Below are 19,178 nucleotides of genomic sequence, written 5' to 3' on the forward strand. Positions count from 1 at the left end.
TTGTATAAAGTAGATATGCGAGTTATCATACCGTCAGTTTGTAATTTTAGCAATAGAGCGGAGTCAAACGCGGACACATTGCAGTTATGGCACGAACGGCTATGTCATCAGAACATCAGTCATGTTAAAGAATTCTTAAAGAATTCAAATATGAAAGTTGTAGAGGATAATAACTTTTTCTGTGAAGGTTGCGCGTACGGGAAACAGCATAGATCGAGTTTTCACGAGAAAATCAATCGGGCGACTAAACCTCGCGAAATTATTTATACGGATGTATGTGGACCTATGGAAGTCGAGTCATTAGGCAAGAAACTGTATTTTCTGACATTTAAAGATGATTTTTCAAAATTCACAAAGATTTACTTCTTACGACGTAAGTCAGAAGTAATTGAAAAACTAAAAACCTTTTGCCTAGAAGTTGAAAATCAATTTAAGGATAAAATTAAAGAAATTCATAGTGATGGAGGGAAAGAATTCCAAAATAAAGAAGTCAAAGAATTTTTGGGAAGTCAGGGAATTAAGCACACGATTAACGTCCCATACACTCCTGAACAGAATGGTGTCGCAGAAAGGGAAAATAGAACAATAGTAGAGGCAGGTCGGTCGATGCTATATTCGAAACCAAATCTACCGCTGTTCTTATGGGCCGAAGCCATGAACACAGCAGTACATGTCATAAATAAGACGGGGCCGACAAGACAAGATAAGAAAACACCATATGAACTGTGGTACGGGAAACCGCCGAATTTAGAAAAGTTTAGGGTTTTCGGTACTGAGTGCTTTGCTCACATACCTGCGGAGAAAAGGACAAAACTTGACAAAAAGGCTAACAAAGGATATTTGGTAGGCTATTTAGATGACGGACGAGGGTATCGAGTGTACGTGCCAACAGTAAAAAATGTAATATTAAGCCGCGACGTAATATTTAAGCCTGAACTAGAAAATGCGAAATTCGTAAAATTAAGTTTACCGAAAATTGTCGAGCGCGAAGATGTGAGTGCGCAGAGCGATAGAGCATGTACGTATGAAAGTGCAGAGAGTGAACATGAAAAACAACCTCATGGAACTAGCGACAATGTGAGACAATTGAGAGATAGAGATAAGATCAAACGAACCGATTTTTATGGTAACCCAGTAACGTACGTAGCGGAAAAATTACCGGTGGATTTTAACGAAGCGATGAGATCCGAAAAGAAAGAGTTATGGGAAACAGCTATGAATGATGAAATGAAATCGCACCATGAAAATAAGACGTGGATACTTGTAGAAAAACCTAAAGATCAGAAGGTACTTAGCAATAGGTGGGTTTTAACGATAAAGCTAAATCCGGACAACTCGGAACGATACAAAGCGCGACTTGTAATAAAAGGGTGTTCACAGAAAGAAGGCATAGATTATAAGGAAACATATAGTCCCGTTGCTCGGTTTGACACAATTAGATTAATGCTCAGTATTGCAGCCAAAAATAATTTACACCTTGGACAGTTCGACATTAAAACCGCATTCTTATATGGAAGTCTGAAAGAAGATATTTATATGAAACAACCTAAAGGTTATGATGATGGTACAAATCGGGTTTGTAAATTGCTAAAAAGCCTATATGGCTTAAAGCAGTCTCCAAGATGTTGGACGGAACGTTTCACAAAATTTATCTCGAACTTAAAATTTTATCAGAGTAACGCAGATCCTTGTTTTTATATTTATACAAAAGACGACAAATTAATGTTGATGACCATATACGTAGACGATGGACTGGTAGCAGCTTCAGACGAATCTTTAATTGATAAATTCTTCGGTGATTTAAATAAAGAATTCAAAATTACGAGTTCGAAAGAAGTAAAGAGTTTTCTTGGACTTGAAATTAATAGATTAGAAGATGGTTCAATATTCATTCATCAGAGTAGGTATATCGAAAACATATTGGAAAAATTTAATATGAATGAGGCAAACAGTGTTTCTACACCTATCGAGACTAATTGGAACGAAAGTAACATAGGCGATAATGATTGTAACGCACCATACAGAGAAGCCGTAGGGAACTTAATGTTTTTACAAACCGTAAGTAGGCCAGATATTAGTTTTGCAATAAATATAGCGGCGAGACACTTAGAGAATCCAAACCAGTATCAATGGAAATTAGTCAAACGAATTTTGCGCTACATAAAAGGGACCGCAGACATGGGACTCTTATATACAAAAGCAGGCAGTCTCGAAACCTTTAGCGACGCTGACTATGCAGGCGACAAAGAAACAAAAAAATCGACATCAGGCGTTGTATGTAAGTATGCGAATGCGGCCATCACATGGCAATGTAAGCGACAACAATGTATAGCTTTATCTACGACCGAAGCTGAATATGTCAGTGCAGCCTCAGCAGCGAAAGAAATTATGTGGCTAAAGAAAATATTTCTTGAATGTAAATTAGAGATCCTTAAGTATATGCTATGTGTAGACAATACTAGTGCCGTGAAATTAATTAAGAATCCAGAATTCCATCAAAGAAGTAAGCATATTGACGTAAGATATCATTTCTTGCGAGATTTATACAATAGAGGCGAAATTGATATAACGTATGTAACAAGCGAAGAGCAATTGGCAGATATATGTACAAAGGCGTTGCCAAAACCGAGATTTGAATATTTAAGGAAAAAGTTAGGTTTGAAAAGTAAAAAAGATATTAAGAGGTAATTGTTTGTAAACATGTAGAATTTTTAGGGAGGGTGTCGAAGTGATTATTACTTCTCAAAAAAAAAAAAGAGGAAAAACTCTACATGATCTGTTTAGTCTTCTAGTTTTTTTTTTTGTGTAATAAATTAATTTGTATGGAAAAGAGAAAGGCGGCTGGCAAATGTACTTGAGAAGGCATTGACAAATTAATTTTCAGATATTTACGACAAGAGTTAGAAAATATTAAGAGATAATTCGTAAATTTGAGATAATTGTTTGTAGGGATGTAGAGTTTTAGGGAGGGTGTTGAAGTGGTTACCACTTCTAAGAAAACTCTACATCTGGTCTTTCTTAGTTTTCTCAAGCACTGAAGCCATCGACAGCGTGTAGACAAAAGACTGCGACGAAGTCAGGCCATAAACAGTAGACAGGCGACGTTGGCTTCGGGGTTTTTCAGTTATTAGGTAACACAGCTAGCGTGCGGATCTGGACCAGCTCAAATTGTATTTTTACTTATTCACTTCTATTTAAATATATTTTCTACCTTACAATTTATCCACGTGTTTTCTCTGTTTACACACCGAATAACCTCAACACAGTTGATAGGTGTGGAAGTTGACGTTCAGGGTCCTAAGTATCTTAGTGAGTTTTCTGTAAGCTTCTGGGATCGGCAGTATTTTTACTTTATTGTTATTTATCTTTAAGTTGTAGTCCTCCTTGGAGATATCTCTCTCTAAGGACTTGATCATTGTTTGTATGTCGATGACGTCATCCACAAATATTGGTGGGGGAGGGGGGATTCTCTGTGCTGGTGGGTTTGGCGGCGGGTCTGCGATTTCCATGGCGTCGTTAGTGGATTGCAATACGGCGAACCTGTTGTGGGTGTTTATTTGTATCGTTGATTGTTCGTTCCGGGTGTCGTTCATGTCTGGTTTTGATGTTTCTATTTTCCGTTTCTTTGTAATATTAGCGTCGTTGGTTCTGCTACACTTCTGCCACGGAGGAGGTAGCGCGGGGTAGTTGCGAGTCTGCTCCGGAGAGCCTGGTCGCGATTGCTGGGCCATCATCGAGCTAGTTAATTCAAAATGAATAGCTAGTCGTGAGGCTATGAGGCTAGTATTCGGGTTGGGGTTAGGTGCGTGGAATTTTCTTCTCCCTAAAGGGTAGGACACTTGGCTGTGTTCACTTTCGACGGTTGGGCGACACGTGTTGTTTGCGGACTACACTGGGCACTAGAGACACGTCTGCACGCTTCGGCACTCCACAGCGAACGGGAGAGATAGATATCAATTGGATTCCTATCAGATTCTCATGTATCAATTAAAAAGAGACGAAATAAAACTTTTTAATTATTTTCATATGTTGAGAATTTTGGATCTTAATAGCCGAAATAATGGTATAGGAACACTAAATTTACACCTAGAATTTATATTAGAATAGTTGTATATTTATTTGATTTCAAAGATATTCATCGATACACACTTGCACGCGTCTCAGCACTTTCTTCCATACCCTACTGTTAACCGACTGAACCGTTTACATTCCTTTGTTTTCGAGATGCCGCGCACACACATACTTCCACACACTGATATTCACATACATGTATCACTACTACGCAGCTAATCTAGTCTAGCACATAAAATTATACATATCTCAATAATATGTCAATATCTATTTTAATGATTTGTTGAAAAGAGTGCAAAGAGATTTAACAGAACTTTAAAATTATTATTACTATGTAAAATCATTAATTTTTAGAGTAAAGTACTAAATATGAATAATTTTAGGCATTAATATCTAAAATGAACCTAACTCAAACTTTGAAATTGAAAATAAACTAGATTTCGTTGAGGATCAAATTATTATACAGAGTGTTCGGCAAATATAAAAAAATTTAAGGGACGATTCTTGAAGTTAAAATAAAGGGAAAATCAAGAACTAAAAAATTGTGTTTTCAGTTTTAGTTTTTAGTTATTGACAATTAAAAATTAACTAAAGTATCTGCGTGCGCCGACAAACATTGTTACACGAACGAAAGTAGGCTAGCCTAAGCAGTGTATACAATTAGGTAGTCCGTTCTAAACCTATAACTGAAGTTTGGATTCCTGACTTCCGACGGATTCAGTCGAACTTATAATTAAATGGCGGTGATGTCTTATGTGGGATGTACAGGTTCTGATCTCTATCATTTTCCCATTCGTAAAATACATTTCTTGATTATGTAGAAGAGTGAGGTAGAGAAGTATGCATATTCAAAAGCACATTTTTTTAATTTTTTGAATTAATTTTATAATCCCGGGCTGAAATTCTAACATTTCATCATCATTAAATATTTGTAAGGATGACGAAAGACTTTGAAAAGTAACATGTGACATCTCTTCTGCAATTTTTGAAAAATTCGTTTGTTGATTTATTAATTGCATCATTTTGGAATTTAGTTTATTTCTAATTTGAAAGTTTGCTCTTCTTTTTTTTTAATATGTCAAAAATAATCGCAGTCGTATTACTTTCAACAATTCTATGATCAATATTTCTTTCTTGCTTTATTCTTCCTCTATTTTTTATACTTACTGTGTTTTCAATACTTTCGTGAGCAATTGTTGCTCCTGAAACTTTCTTTAAGAAGGAAAGATGATAATTACATGTATAAAGTCTTAAAGGCTTTACAGAAGACCCACATGTTTTTTTGGACTCTGTGTTTTTTTATGCATCTCATTCACGAGTCTCGTATTTGTGTCCATTTCTTCATGATAGATCTAGTTAAAAAATATAAATCGTTATTAATACATTTTCTTAGATATTCGGTGTCTGACTGTTCCTTACAAGATCTTTATTACTCTTAACGAATAAGCGTTTCAATGATCAGCAGTACTGCAAAAGTAGTCACACAAATTATGTAGAACGATCTTCGCGATGAATTCCTGCATTTATCAAATACAATTTATAATTGGGAAGAGATATTGAGTGGACCTCAAACAAGAGTACATTTTCCTCACTGCATTGGGGCAATAGATGTCAAACACATAAGAATTAAGAAACCATCGAACAGTGGTTCGATTATTTTTTAATTATATTTGTCGGAGATGAAAGGACACCGGAACCTTCCTTCTGGAACCTCGGAAAAAACCCATAAACTTGTAATTAAAGTTTACAGTTATAACTAAACGATTTGTCGTCACTCTACCCAATCCTACCTGTTTGCGATTTACGATAATAAACTTGGGCTCAAGACGACCATCAGTCGCCGAACGCAGCCGCGGTCAACGGGACGGGCGTTTCGTCTAACAAAGGCGTGGAGTTTGTAGTATGACCCTCATTAAAAGAAATACCCATAGAGGTACTTGACAGTAAAACATTCCAATGGTCCCTTCGGACAATGAATACCAGATGTTGAGGCACGTACACAGCACAAGTCCAGCCAGCCCGAGGACCCGCTATAAAACCTGGGTTTTTTTCGGCAATTAAGATTTTTGCAAACGGACAGGCAACTTTTGTCCCGGAAAGTGGTGGGGATACATGGGAGGCAGACGTAGAGAGGACGGAGCTGCGAGCGTAATCGAAATCTCCGGAAAACTGGAGAGCCTGGGCAAGGGAGGCAACCAGAGTGGAGGACTAGTGCCTGTGAGCGCAAAACGGGTGTGGATACGGGAAGTCCGGCCTGGACAAGGAGGAGTTAAACCAAACCAACAAGTGTGAGGTTAGGACGGCGGAGTAGCCATATTAGGACGCGTGACAACAGCGCCGCTACATGGGCTACTCGAGGAACTACCCAGACACAGCCATATTGGCGCGTGCGCCGAAGCGCGTTGCGCGGGCCACTTGAAAGTGACATCGACCGGCAGAGTGGCAAGTGCTGACCGAGCGACATTTCCCGCCCAACGGGGAAACAGACGCAACCATGGCGAAAGGGAAGGAGGTAGAGGAAAACGCTAGGGGACGGAGGGAAACGGAACTGGCTGCGGAGCCGCCGCACGTTAGCACCAGGAGCATGACGAAGGCGATGCCGCCAAAGGAGGGACCCTCCCGCTTCACGCTGGACAAGGAGGGAATATGGACCGAGGAAGCAACAGAGGAGGAGGAAGCCCCCGCCAGAGAAGCACCCCGAGCGAAGAGGAAGAAGGCCAACGAATCCCCCGAACTCCCCGCGGACCCGGCTGAAGAAATGAGAACAGCCACAACGGCGGACATAGGAGCCGAACTGATTCGCCGGGCCGCCGAGGTGGCCAGGGCTGCCGAGGCGCCCCGCGGCCACAAGGGCACGCAGGGGAAAACCCTGAAGGAGGCGGCGAGAACCATCACCGCGGGCGTGACAGAGTTAGTGAGGAGAACGGACCCTGTCACCGACACACTCGCTATAGCGCAAGGACGCATAGCAACACTGGAGGCGGCGGTAGAGGCACTCCGAAAAGAGCCGGCCTCGCGCCCCACCGCGGATGAGAGCAGCTACAGGGCGCGTCTCGCTGCAGTCGAGCACCAAGTAGAGGAGATGAGATCCTTGCTGCACCGACTGGAGGAACAACTGCAGGGAACAGAAAAAGGAGAAGGAAAGGAGGTCGCCCCTGCCACGAACACAAGAGGGATGGAGCCTGGAGCCCCAAGCGCCCCAGCGCCCAAGGGAGGCCGAACGGCTGTCACCGAATGGCAGACCGTCGGAAGGAAAAGAAGAAGAAAGAAGAAGGAGGCAGGGAGGAAGCAGCCGGCGAAGCTGATCCCCGAGACAGGGGCGGAGAGCCAGAGGAAAACTCCGGAGAGTGGATTGGAGAACGCACGAAGAGGGGGAGGCAGGGGGCCCCTCCCGCGCGCACCGCGGACGTCAGCGGTAACAATCACCCTGACGGACAAATCGAGCCAATCCTACGCGGAGGTGCTGGCTGCGGCCAAGGACAGTGTCTCCCTGACCGAGCTCGGCATCAACACGATCAGGATGCGGATCACCGGAGGTGTTATCTTAGAGGTCCCTGAGGACCAGGGAAGGGAGAAGGCCGCAGCGCTCGCAGCACAGCTGACGCGGGCTCTGGACCCAAACGAGGTCCGAGTGGCGACCCCCTTCCGAGCCGCGGAGGCAAGGGTGTCCCTGATAGACATAGCGGCCACCAAGGCGGAAATCCAGAACACCCTGGCGAGGGAGAGCGGCTGCAAGCCGGAGGACATCCGGAGGACAACGGACTTGGCGCCGTATGGATACGAGGCCCTGCCAGTGCAGTGAGGAAACTGGCCCAGGCTGGAAAGGTCGCCATAGGCTGGTCGATGGCGAAGGTCGAAGCCATCGAACGGAGACCGTTACAGTGCTACAGGTGCCTTGGGATAGGACACACGGGGAAGACCTGCACCGCCAAGGAGGACAAGGGACACCTGTGCTTCAGATGCGGCGAACCAGGGCACGAGGCGAGAGCATGCACTACTGCGAGCCCGAAATGCCTGTTCTGCGAGGCGCTTGGAGCACCGTCGGTGCACAGGATGGGGGGACCAGCCTGCGCCCCCTCGAAGAAAGGAACGAAAGGAGCCGCCCGCGGATCCACGGCTGCAAGAGGCAGCGAGAAAGGCTCCCCGTCGCAAAGAGACCCTAAGCCCGCGAACAAGGAGGTAGGCACGGAGGAAGCCACGCACAAGGAAAGGACACCAAGGAACTGAGAATGCGCATCCTCCAGACTAACCTGGGAAGGTCAAGGCGAGCACAAGACCTGCTCCATCAAACCATCCGGGAGAGCACGGTCGCCCTAGCGGTGGTGGCGGAACCATACAGAGTTCTGGATGGCCCGGAGTGGGTCGGAGACACGGACGGAATGGTTGCCTTCACCTGGACATCAACGCCCGGGGCGTTCGCCCACGGAGCCCTGCTGGAACGCGGCAACGGGTACGCCGCGGTCGAGTGGGCAGAGATGATGGTGGTGGGGGTGTACGTGTCACCCAACAGCGGACGGGCAGCGTTCGAAGAATTCCTAGACGAAGTTGGCGACTGCGTCAGGCGACGACTCCCCCGACAAGTGCTCGTCCTGGGAGACTTCAACGCGCACTCCACGGAATGGGGGAACGCCAGGACCAACGCGCGCGGCCGCACGCTATCAAACTGGGCCGCGGGACTTGGTCTTCTGTTAGTGAACAGGGGCTCGACCAGTACCTGCGTGACGTGCAGAGGGAGCTCCATTGTTGACATAACATGGGCCTCCCCCGAGGCATTCAGGCGGATCTCAGGCTGGAGGGTGGCCGAAGGGGTCGAGACGCTGTCGGACCACCTCTACATATTCATGGAGGTGGACGCACCTGGACCTGGAATGCCGACGACAAACGACGGGCGCGGCCCGCCGAGGGGGAGGCACGCACGCCCACCACCCAGATGGAAAATAAAGGAGAGGAATGAAGATCTACTCCGGGCGGCTGCTATAGCAACAGCTTGGAGCTGGGAGGCCTCGACAACGACGACCGAAGCAGACGTGGAAGAGGAGGCCGAGAACCTCCGCCAAGCCATGACAGCAATCTGCGACGCATCCATGCCACGAGCCATACCGGGCACGGTGCGAAGCAGAGCAGTTTACTGGTGGAACCCCGACTTCACGGAACTGAGGACGAGATGTGTCCGGGCCCGAAGACAGTACCTAAGGGCTCGCCGCTGGCGACGACGCGACGAAGAAGAAGTCTCCTTGCGCTACCGGGCGTACCGCGCGCTATGGCGCTCGCTATAAAAGGAAATTAAAAAAGCGAAGGACCGTGCCTGGTCCGAACTGGTCGAAACAGTCGAGTCGGACCCATGGGGGAGGCCATACAGGACGGTGACACAGAAACTACGCGCGAAGGGCCCCCTGACAACGGCGGAAATGGAACCTGCACTGCTGACGCGGATCACCGGAACGCTCTTTCCCCCACAAGAAAACAGAGCGGCGGAACGGCCACGGGAAACGACACGACCGCGGGGATGGAGGGACGACTGGGAAGTCACGGAGGAGGAGATATGGGAGGCAACCAGAAGAATGACCTCCCGCAACGTGGCACCGCGCCCGGACGGAATCCCTGGCCGGATCTGGGGGGAAGTGATGGGGGTCACGGCCCCCAGACTCCGGCACCTCTTCACAAGATGCCTGAGGGAGGGAGTCTACCTTGGGCGTGGCGGACGGCGAGACTGGTCCTGCTCCATAAAGAGGGCCGACCGACGACCTCGCCGTCAGCGTACCGGCCGATATGCCTACTGGACGAGGTCGGCAAACTACTCGAGAGGTTAGTCGCCGCCCGCTTGGAACGACACATAGCGGGCCAAGTGCCAGGTTTACACGAAAGCCAGTACGGCTTCCGGAAGGGGCGCTCGACGATTGACGCGGTCAGACTCGTACGAGCGATTGCGGAGGACATGGTCTCCCGGAAAGGCGTGGCGCTGGCGGTTTCCCTGGACATCGCCAACGCGTTCAACACCATGCCATGGGACAGGATGGTGACGGCCCTGGAGCACTTCGAGGTTCCCAGCTACCTCGTCCGATTGATCCGAGCCTACCTCGACGACAGGTGGGTGTGTTACACAAGTAAGGAAGGAGAGGAAAAGCGATCCGTCGAGCGTGGCGTCCCGCAGGGCTCGGTGCTGGGCCCCATACTATGGAACGTTGCGTACGACGAGGTACTGCGATGCCCGCTACCCCCAGGCGCGGCCATGATATGCTATGCGGACGACACCCTAATCCTGGTCGAGGGTCGTGGCTGGCACGAGACGCTGCGCATTGGCGAAATCGCAACGGCCTGTGCGACCCGTGCAGTGAACGAACTGGGCCTGAGAGTCTCCCCTGCGAAGTCGGAACCTGGTTCTTTGACAGGAAGAGGCGCGGGACACCACCGCCCGGCCATGCATAAACATGGCAGGTGAAACCGTCCGGGTGGGATCACAGTTGAAGTATCTGGGACTCACCATCGACAGCCAGTGGACGTTCGAGCCGCACTTCGACTCACTGATCCCGAAGGTGTCAGCGGCTGCCAATGCCCTGTGCGGCCTACTACCGAACATCGGCGGGGCCGGAGACGCGGTGCGCCGACTTTACGAGGGCGTCGTTCGGTCACGAGTGATGTACGGGGCCCCAGTATGGGCGGACGACCTGATGGCAAGCCGTCACAGCATTCTGCTCCTGAGAAGGCTGCACAGAGTGACCGCCATCAGAATCATTAGGGGATACCGGACGGTGTCTCACGCGTCGGCGTCCACCCTAGCCGCGCCCCCCCCCCCCCCGTGGGAGCTGCGGGCACTGGCGCCCAAGAAGAGATACACCCGCCGGAGAGAATGGCATCCGGGAGAAGACCCCACCGAGCAGGCGGCTCCAAACGACACAGGAACCGCCGAGGAGGACACATGGAACCTGTGGCGATCCCAACTGATCATCGGGAGAAGCGAACACCGAGGCGCGGATGCGGTCCTACCAAACTGGGAGGCATGGAGGAGCCGCCACGGCTTCCCACTCACATTCAGGATGACACAAGTACTCACCGGACACGGCGTGTTCGGCGAGTTCCTGAAGAGAATAAGGCGAGAGACGACAGACATCTGCCACCACTGCGGAGAGGGCAGGGACACAGCGCAGCACACCCTGGAGCTCTGTCCGGCGTGGGAGCTGCCCCGCTACACCCTGCGGCACGCCATAGGAGAAACGTTGACCCCCTCAGCGATTGTGGAAGCGATGTTGAGAGGGTCACAGGAATACGAGGCCGTCCGCCTCTTCTGCGAGCGAGTTATGCTCGCGAAGGAGCGAGCGGAAAGGGGGAGAAAGAAAAACTCTCACCCCTGCAGGATAAGAAGATGGAGAAGGATGGCAGTCAGACGACCCAGAGCCGCCCCGCCACCACCCCAACGGACTACGACCAGAAGAAGTGACAGCACTAGGGGCAACGACCTCCCCCTAACGCCCACTCAATAGCCGGCTCGAACAAGAGAACGCGAGAAGGGGATGCAACTGAAGTTAATTCATAAGAGGTTCCTGGAGCTCCCCTGTCACGCGCATAAGATGGTCATCGTGGAGTTTTAGTCGGTAGGAGTCCGACACTACTCTGCTGTTACGCGATTATTGCAGCAGCGGAGTGTCCATGAGGATTTCTCCACGTACAAAAAAAAAAAAAAAAAAAAAGGCAGCTTTTGTCCCAAATCGACCAATCGACAGCGACGCCGATCGGAGGAGCTGGCGTACCTAGACACCCCACCAGAGGTTGTCTCGGTGGCGACGTTAGGACGAAGATTCATTCCTTCTGGAGACCTCATCGACGAAGGGACTGGCACCGCTTGATCCGCGAGTAGTACACGTTTGAGCTAGGGCAAGTCTATCTCTCATCCCGTTGACCGCGAATTCGTTACCGGACCTAAGACCAGCGTCATTAGCACTACAAGTTATACACCGCTACTGTTGATTGTCGCGTCGGGAGTGTTCATTCGCGTGCGAGCAGACCGTATCCGCGCGACACCGCAACGATGATCCACCGAACGCTCACAACCCTGCTTGTGACCATTCTACGACATATTAGTAGCAGTTGTAGATTTAGAATTTCGTTTCTTATATGTGCAGTAACGGACAAAAGTTTAAGACGATGATTTGTAAACCGGATTACAAACAACTTATACGCATATTGTTCTTCTATTCGGTTTGCCTCTTTGGAATAACATAGCTGTATGTTTGACCTTCGTAACCTCTGACCGTCAGCTGTCAAATACAAACAATGTAGGAGTTACAACAGTTAATTACCGCTCAGCACTTGTAAACGGGGGATATTAGTTTAAGACGATCTGTGTAAAACGTGCGTATAAGTACAGTTTTTGAACATTTTGATTCTGGAATGTCAAAATCATTGTTTAGTGTACCTTTTATCGCTTAAAATTCATTTAGATAGGAACAGACTATGATTTCAAAGAATTTGCTTGAAAGCGAAAGGGAACAAACCGTAAGGCTACGTAAATCGTAAAGCACAGTGCGTTTTAGAAACTCTTAAACATGGTGATGGGGACGTTATGATGTGGGCGTGTTTTTCTTGAGCTGGCCCTGGTCCGATATGTCGTATCAACGGAACTATGGGCCGTTTTCAATACGTGACATACTCAAGAACACAATGTTGCCTTTTGCACGCAACAATATGAGTGATGATTTTATTTTTCAAAATGATAATGACCCGAAGCACACGACTCGGGTTATGAAACAGTTTTTTGAAGAAGACAATATTACCGTGTTGCTGTAATGTCAATTCATATCAGAGGCCGCATGTGTGCAGGTCTTCACCGCGTACCCTCAATTACCCCAGGGACCCACCATAAGCTTAAACTTTTAGTTTATTATTTTTGTGCTATCTGTTTATGGATGGTCCTTGAAACAGTCCTTAGGTTATTATACGCCCTTACTAATTACGGGGAAAGCAGGTAGTTACCTAATGGGAAAAACCCAATACGTGACTAACGAAAAAGCTGGTTTTTCCCATAAACAATATCACCTACTAGCCACGTTTGTAGGAGGCTTCCTCCTCCTATCTTCATTTATTAACGTGGCCTATAACCAATTGGCATCGTGGATCGTTATCCTCACTTTTCGTAACGAAAGGTGCGAACAGCGAATCCGCGTTGTTAATTAAAAGAGCACACCCACACGAGCTTTCCTCCGCAATGAGACGAGAACACCTAGGGAGAAATATACAAAACCTAGGAATAGTGAACATCTCTCCGAACAGTCTCAATTATTGTAAACCTGTGCTGTGCTAGTAAATAAAGTTGGTTAGAAAATAAAGACAGTAGTTGTGTTACAACTCAACCTTCTCGTTTTATCAACCAACAATCACCAGACACTTATCCAATCGAGAATTTGTGGAGCATTATAAAAAAGACAGTACAAGGTTATAAGCAGAAAAATTTAAATGAACTTTACTCTACAATTGAAACAGTTTGGAGTAATATTACGGTAGATCAATGTAAAAAATTAATAGATTCTATGCCAAGAATATGTACCGAAGTGATAAGAAATAACGGATATTGGACAAAATATTGAATTTAAACAAAAATTGTGTATATTTCCTTACCAAAAATTAATATTTTTTGACCGACGAAATATTATACAGATTTCATTTCTTTTTTATAACTTCGCTACTGAGCAAAATATCAAAATGAAATTTTTTTGTAAGTGTACAAGCAAATGTTTAATTAGTGATTACCAAAAGTAGAACACTGTATATATATTTTTATGGAAAGTAAATCAATTATTTATTTCTTCCATTTCGTTTTAAACTTTTGTCCGCTACTGCAAATATCGGATGATACCGGTAAGATTGTGATTCTTCAATTTTTAAAATAACACCTGTTGGAATACAACGATATTAATCGCATACAGATGAGGTGATCGATCGAACGAATTCTTCCCTTCGTTGCCCAGCGATATCCCCATTGGCGTGCGTTCGTGAGATGTACCGCGGCGGCTAGCGCATGCTTGCTCTTTCGAGAATTCGGCGGAAGAAGCGTAAGGATATGGATGGAACATTGGGCACGTCGAGAAGCTACTAGAAGGTTCCGTGGCACATGTGACGTCACACAGACATCTACACAGGTCACACTCATTACTGCATAAAGAGTGGGGTTCAAAACCTTTTCAAGGGCTATGGGTCACTAAGCGAGTCAGTCTGAGAATAACTATCCAACTGTCTACATTCCACAGCACTCACTTATATTCCCTGTAATAATTGTTTAATAAATATCACATAATATTATTTTAACACAAACATTGTGTCTTCCACAGATTATTAATCTTAATTCCGAGATTAAATTCTAACAACACCATTATGTACAAAATTGACGAAAGACACTTTAGAAATACCAAAATTCAAACCTTTCAATGAATATTCAGAAAGAAATGTACCTTTTCTTTTTCTCGAAGGTGACAGTTTTGTATTACATATAAATTTATTAAAATCTTATGGAAAAACACATATGAACGAGATAAAACGAATTATTGTCTAATTCGAAATAGGAGATATGTGCTTTCGGCATCTTAGCCAATAAATGAAGAATTTACCACTGCCCTGTAGATGTTAATGGACAAACAATAGTAAAGCATGCACTATATTGCATAATTTTGTGATACAAAAGATGGTCTGAATTTTGAAAATAACAGCTCAGAAATGGAAAACAGGCCAAAAAATTGTTTTGGCGACATACCAAATGAACAATATTTGTTGATTATTTTCTTTCAAAACATTTGTCAATTTCTTAGCAATAGGTCATTAATTTAAAGCATAATTGAAATTAAAAAAATATGATTTGTCTCTGTTGGATTATTACAAGAAATGAGTGCGTGTATATTGTCTGTGAGTGCAAAAATTAATGTATTATAAACGTTTCTTTTTGATAGGAATGGATTGTAATATGAATAAGAGAGGAACATGGCAACCATTTATTTAGTATGAGTGAATTTTCGACCTTTCGCGGAGAGACGCGAAGTGCCCCAACGGGAGTCGTAAATTCCCGTTACGATTGGAATAATCGACGCCATGAATCGATCGATCCCTTATTTCGATTAAGACAATAGAGGTGGTTGAATTAGTATAACGCTGATATTAACAGGTTATATTTTCAACAATCCAATAACTTCAATATTTGATACAATTGTGCATATATTGACTGCCAAACTACGAATAAGTACGACCTGAGACTCGTTTCGTGTTGGCGACTGTGATGATGTAACTTCTGTCGATTGACTGTCCTCGACTTGGCAACTGTGATGACTGATTGTTACTTCTGAGCTTTGCCTGTTAGTGTTACTCGAACTGTTTGTGATTGACTTAGACTGTTGCTATGGAACCAGTCTAGAGACGTGGTGATTGTTCTGTAGTCCAGAGAACAAGTCTAAAGATCAAGTGAAGTTCGTTCTCGTGTTATCACGGAGGAAAGCTCGGCGTGGGTGTGCCTTTTGAACTAAACATGCGGATTCTTTGTTCACACTTTTCGTTAGGGAAGTGACGGTAACGATCCGCGATGCCCGTTGATTATATCCAACGTTAACAAATGAAGATAGGAGGAGTAAGTCTCCTGCCAACGTGGCTCGTGAGTGTCATTGTTTATGGGAAAAACCTGCTTTTCCGTTAGATAAATATTCGCTTTTCCCGTTAGGTAATTACCTGCTTTCTCCGTGCTTTTTGCGAGCGAATAATAAACCTAAGGATTGTTTTAGGGACCAGCTATAAACAGAAAATATTTGCAGGATTAAAGATTCCGTTAAAAAGATTCTGTTTATGGTAGTTCCTTAGGTTTATTGAGGATATGTATAACGGTGCGTGGGCCTTTGACGGTCAGACAATGAAGGACATCGCACGGACCCTTTCACGCGACGTAACAGTGAGTGAATGGCGATTTTCTTTTCATTTTGTTTGGTCAGTAACGGTCAGTTTTAAGGATAAATCTGAAATATAGACGTGTCCTCCTCTAATAAAAAGATTAATTAAATTAAACCAAATTAAAATAAGAATTACTACATCTTCACATTTATTGCCTTTAACCAATAGATTATGGGTTCAAATGCGTTGTTTACTAAGCTCTGTATTCCTTTTTGTAATAATTTTTAGTGATTAAACTGCAATGGTTATATCTTTTATGAAGAGCTCTAATGCAGGAGATAATGGAAAATTTAAAAGTGAAGAAAGATATGAAACCATTTGATAATGTTAGACATAGAATGTAAATATATGTCGGGTTCACATTATAATTAGGGTTAGGGGCGCGAAACGAATCTTCATTTGGATTAGACATTATTGTTATGCAATAGAGGAGATATTTACTAGTGCAAATATGATTATTACATAATCCGACAAGTAACAGTGATAACTCGAGAAGCTAATGACAATGATCCTAGGTTCAATAACGAATCCACGACAAACGGGATAACAGTATGCGCTTTCTTCCAAAGTCTAAGTTGTATACAACTTCCTTGTCTCAGTTCTGCCCGAGCAGCCAAGCTAAACGGACGTGTGAAACAGAGCCTCATTGAAAGTGTGGCAAGTGGGAAAAATAAAGTGACTAACGACAACACCTATCGCCAAATGGTGGAAAATCCAAAATGCAACAGCAAATACCGCCAATAAGAATAACAAGCAAAGGCGAAACATATTTCATAAACAAAGCTACAAATATAACAAATGTAAGTGAATCACTAAACGAAGATCAGGAGTGCTCAGCTATAAAGGAAATAGAAATGGAAACATTACAAAATAATGACGAGAATAAAATCAACAACGAATTAACCCAGCAGGATGAAAGCTGGAAGGTGGCAATTTACAACAAAAAACGTAAAATAACACCAAGCACAAACGTTAGGAAAGCTATACAAGCAGGAAAGCAACAATGGCTATAAGAAATTACTCTCCGAAATTCCTTCAACGCACTGCAAGAAGAAAAAGAAACAGACCCAGCCGAAAAACCAATAACCCACATCGTCAAACCACCACCACTTTACATATATGCCCAAATAATAGACCCTGTCATTGAACTACTGAACAACACGACAGGAAATGAAAACTATAGTATAAAACAATTAAAATTAGACCAAGTAAAAGTACAAACTTTTTTTTTGTACGTAACAGCAGAGTAGTGTCGGACTCCTACCGACTAAAACTCCACGATGACTATCCTACGCGTATGACAGGAGTGCTCCAAGAACCTCTTATGAATTAACTTCTCTTGCACCCCCTTCTCGTGTCTTCTTGTTCGTGCCAGTCCTACTAATTCCTGATTATTGAATTTGGCGTTACGGGAGGTCATTGCCCCTAGTGCTATCGCTCCTTCTAGTCGTGGTCCGTTGGGACGGCGATGGAGCGGCTCTAGGTCGCCTGACTGCCATCCTCCTACATCGTCTTATCCTACAAGGGTGAGAGTCAATAGGACGCCGACAAGTCGAGGCATCAACGCGGCGCAACACCTCCCTGGCGATAGCAAGCGCGGGTAGCAACCGCCAACACTAGAGGGATATGACGACAACGAGTCTGTCTATCTCGCTAGCGGTCGAATATACGGACGATTGATACAAATACCGTACCTAGCGAGACTCCCTCTACGTCTAAGGCAGGGACTACCGGGCATAGCCTTACTGACGAGTTCACCGGTAGTCCCGGGACGAAACGCAAAACGCTCTTTTCATCCGCCACATTGGTGATCACCGACAACGAACACGCACCTTTGGAGAAGGAGTCAGAGAAGGAGCCAACCGCCGACGACGAACACGCCAAGCAGGTGACTGAATATGAGACAACGACCAAGCCAGGAAGTGATGTAGCCATTGCAATAGTTCATGGGCATCACCTCCAGCAGCACGTCAGAGAAAGAGACAACCATCTCGTCCCCACGACGATCAGCCTTCGATCATCGACGACGGGCCATTTCCTCTAACTTGTATCGCGCTATATAGCTTTGGGGTCACGCTATAGCGCTAGGGGGACGCTGTGTGGCGGATTGGTATCAATACGACGCCGACAGGTCGAGGCATCAACGCGGCGCAACACCTCCCTGGCGATCCGCGGGTACCAACCGCCAACACTAGAGGGCTACGACGACAATAAGTCTGTCTATCTCGCTAACGGTCGAATATACGGTGTCAGGATACAAATACCGCACCTAGCGAGACTCCCTCTACGTCTAAGGCAGGGACTACTGGGTATAGCCTTACTGACGAGTCCGCCGGTAGTCCCGGGATGAAAACGCACCAACTCTCTTTTCATCCGCCACACTTTCTTTCCCTTTTTGCTCGCTCCTCCGCGAGTATAACTCGCTCGCAGAAGAGGCGGACGTATTCCTCGTGAGCCTCGAAGAGGCTCGTATTCCTGTGACCCTCTCAACATCGCTTCTATAATCGCTGAGGGGATCAATCTTTCTCCTATGGCGTGTCGCAGAGTGTAGCGGGGCAGCTCCCACGCCGGACACAGCTCCAGCGTGTGCTGCACTGTCCCCCTGCCCTCTCCGCAGTGGTTACAAATGTCCGTTGTCCCCCGTCCGATTTTTCTCAGGTACTCGCAGAACACGCCGCGTCCAGTGAGCACCTGGGTCATCCTGTATGTGAGCGGACGGCCGTGGCGGCTTCTCCATGTCTCCCCGTTTGGTAGGACCGCCTCCGCGCCTCGATGTTCGCCTCCCTCGTTGATCAACTGGGATCGCCACTGGTTCCACGCGCCTTCCTCGGCGTCATAGGTCGTTTGGGGCCGCCTACTCGATCAAATCTTCGCCCGTATCCCATAGTCTCCAGCGGGCGTATCTCCTTTTGAGCTCCAGCACCCGAAGCTCCCACGGGGGAAGGAGGGCGCGGCTACAGCGGTCGCTGACGCGTGGGACACCGTCCGGTATCCCCTAATGATTCTGATGCCGTTTACCCTGTGCAGCCTCCTGAGGAGCAGGATGTTGCGACGATTCGCCATAAAATCGTCCGCCCATACCGGGGCCCCGTACATCACTCGAGACCGAACGACGCCCTCGTATAGTCGGTGCACCGCAACTCCCGCCCCGCCGATATTCAGCAGCAGGCCGCACAAGCCATTGGCAGCCGCTG

The 19,178-nt window shown here is 46.2% G+C and overlaps 2 protein-coding genes across 2 annotated transcripts; both read left to right on the top strand.

The window, feature by feature from the left end:
* The first annotated feature begins 7,914 nt into the window (after positions 1 to 7,914).
* On the top strand, positions 7,915 to 8,298 carry LOC126873440 (uncharacterized). The gene has a single exon (XM_050634280.1). The coding sequence runs from the start codon at positions 7,915 to 7,917 to the stop codon at positions 8,296 to 8,298; it is 384 nt and encodes a 127-aa protein (XP_050490237.1).
* A 2-nt stretch (positions 8,299 to 8,300) lies between these two features.
* On the top strand, positions 8,301 to 9,347 carry LOC126873441 (uncharacterized). The gene has a single exon (XM_050634281.1). It carries the CDS (start codon positions 8,301 to 8,303, stop codon positions 9,345 to 9,347), a length of 1,047 nt encoding a protein of 348 aa, XP_050490238.1.
* Positions 9,348 to 19,178: the final 9,831 nt, after the last annotated feature.

This window comes from Bombus huntii, chromosome 14 (assembly GCF_024542735.1).
Source record: "Bombus huntii isolate Logan2020A chromosome 14, iyBomHunt1.1, whole genome shotgun sequence".
Classification (NCBI taxonomy): domain Eukaryota; kingdom Metazoa; phylum Arthropoda; class Insecta; order Hymenoptera; family Apidae; genus Bombus; species Bombus huntii.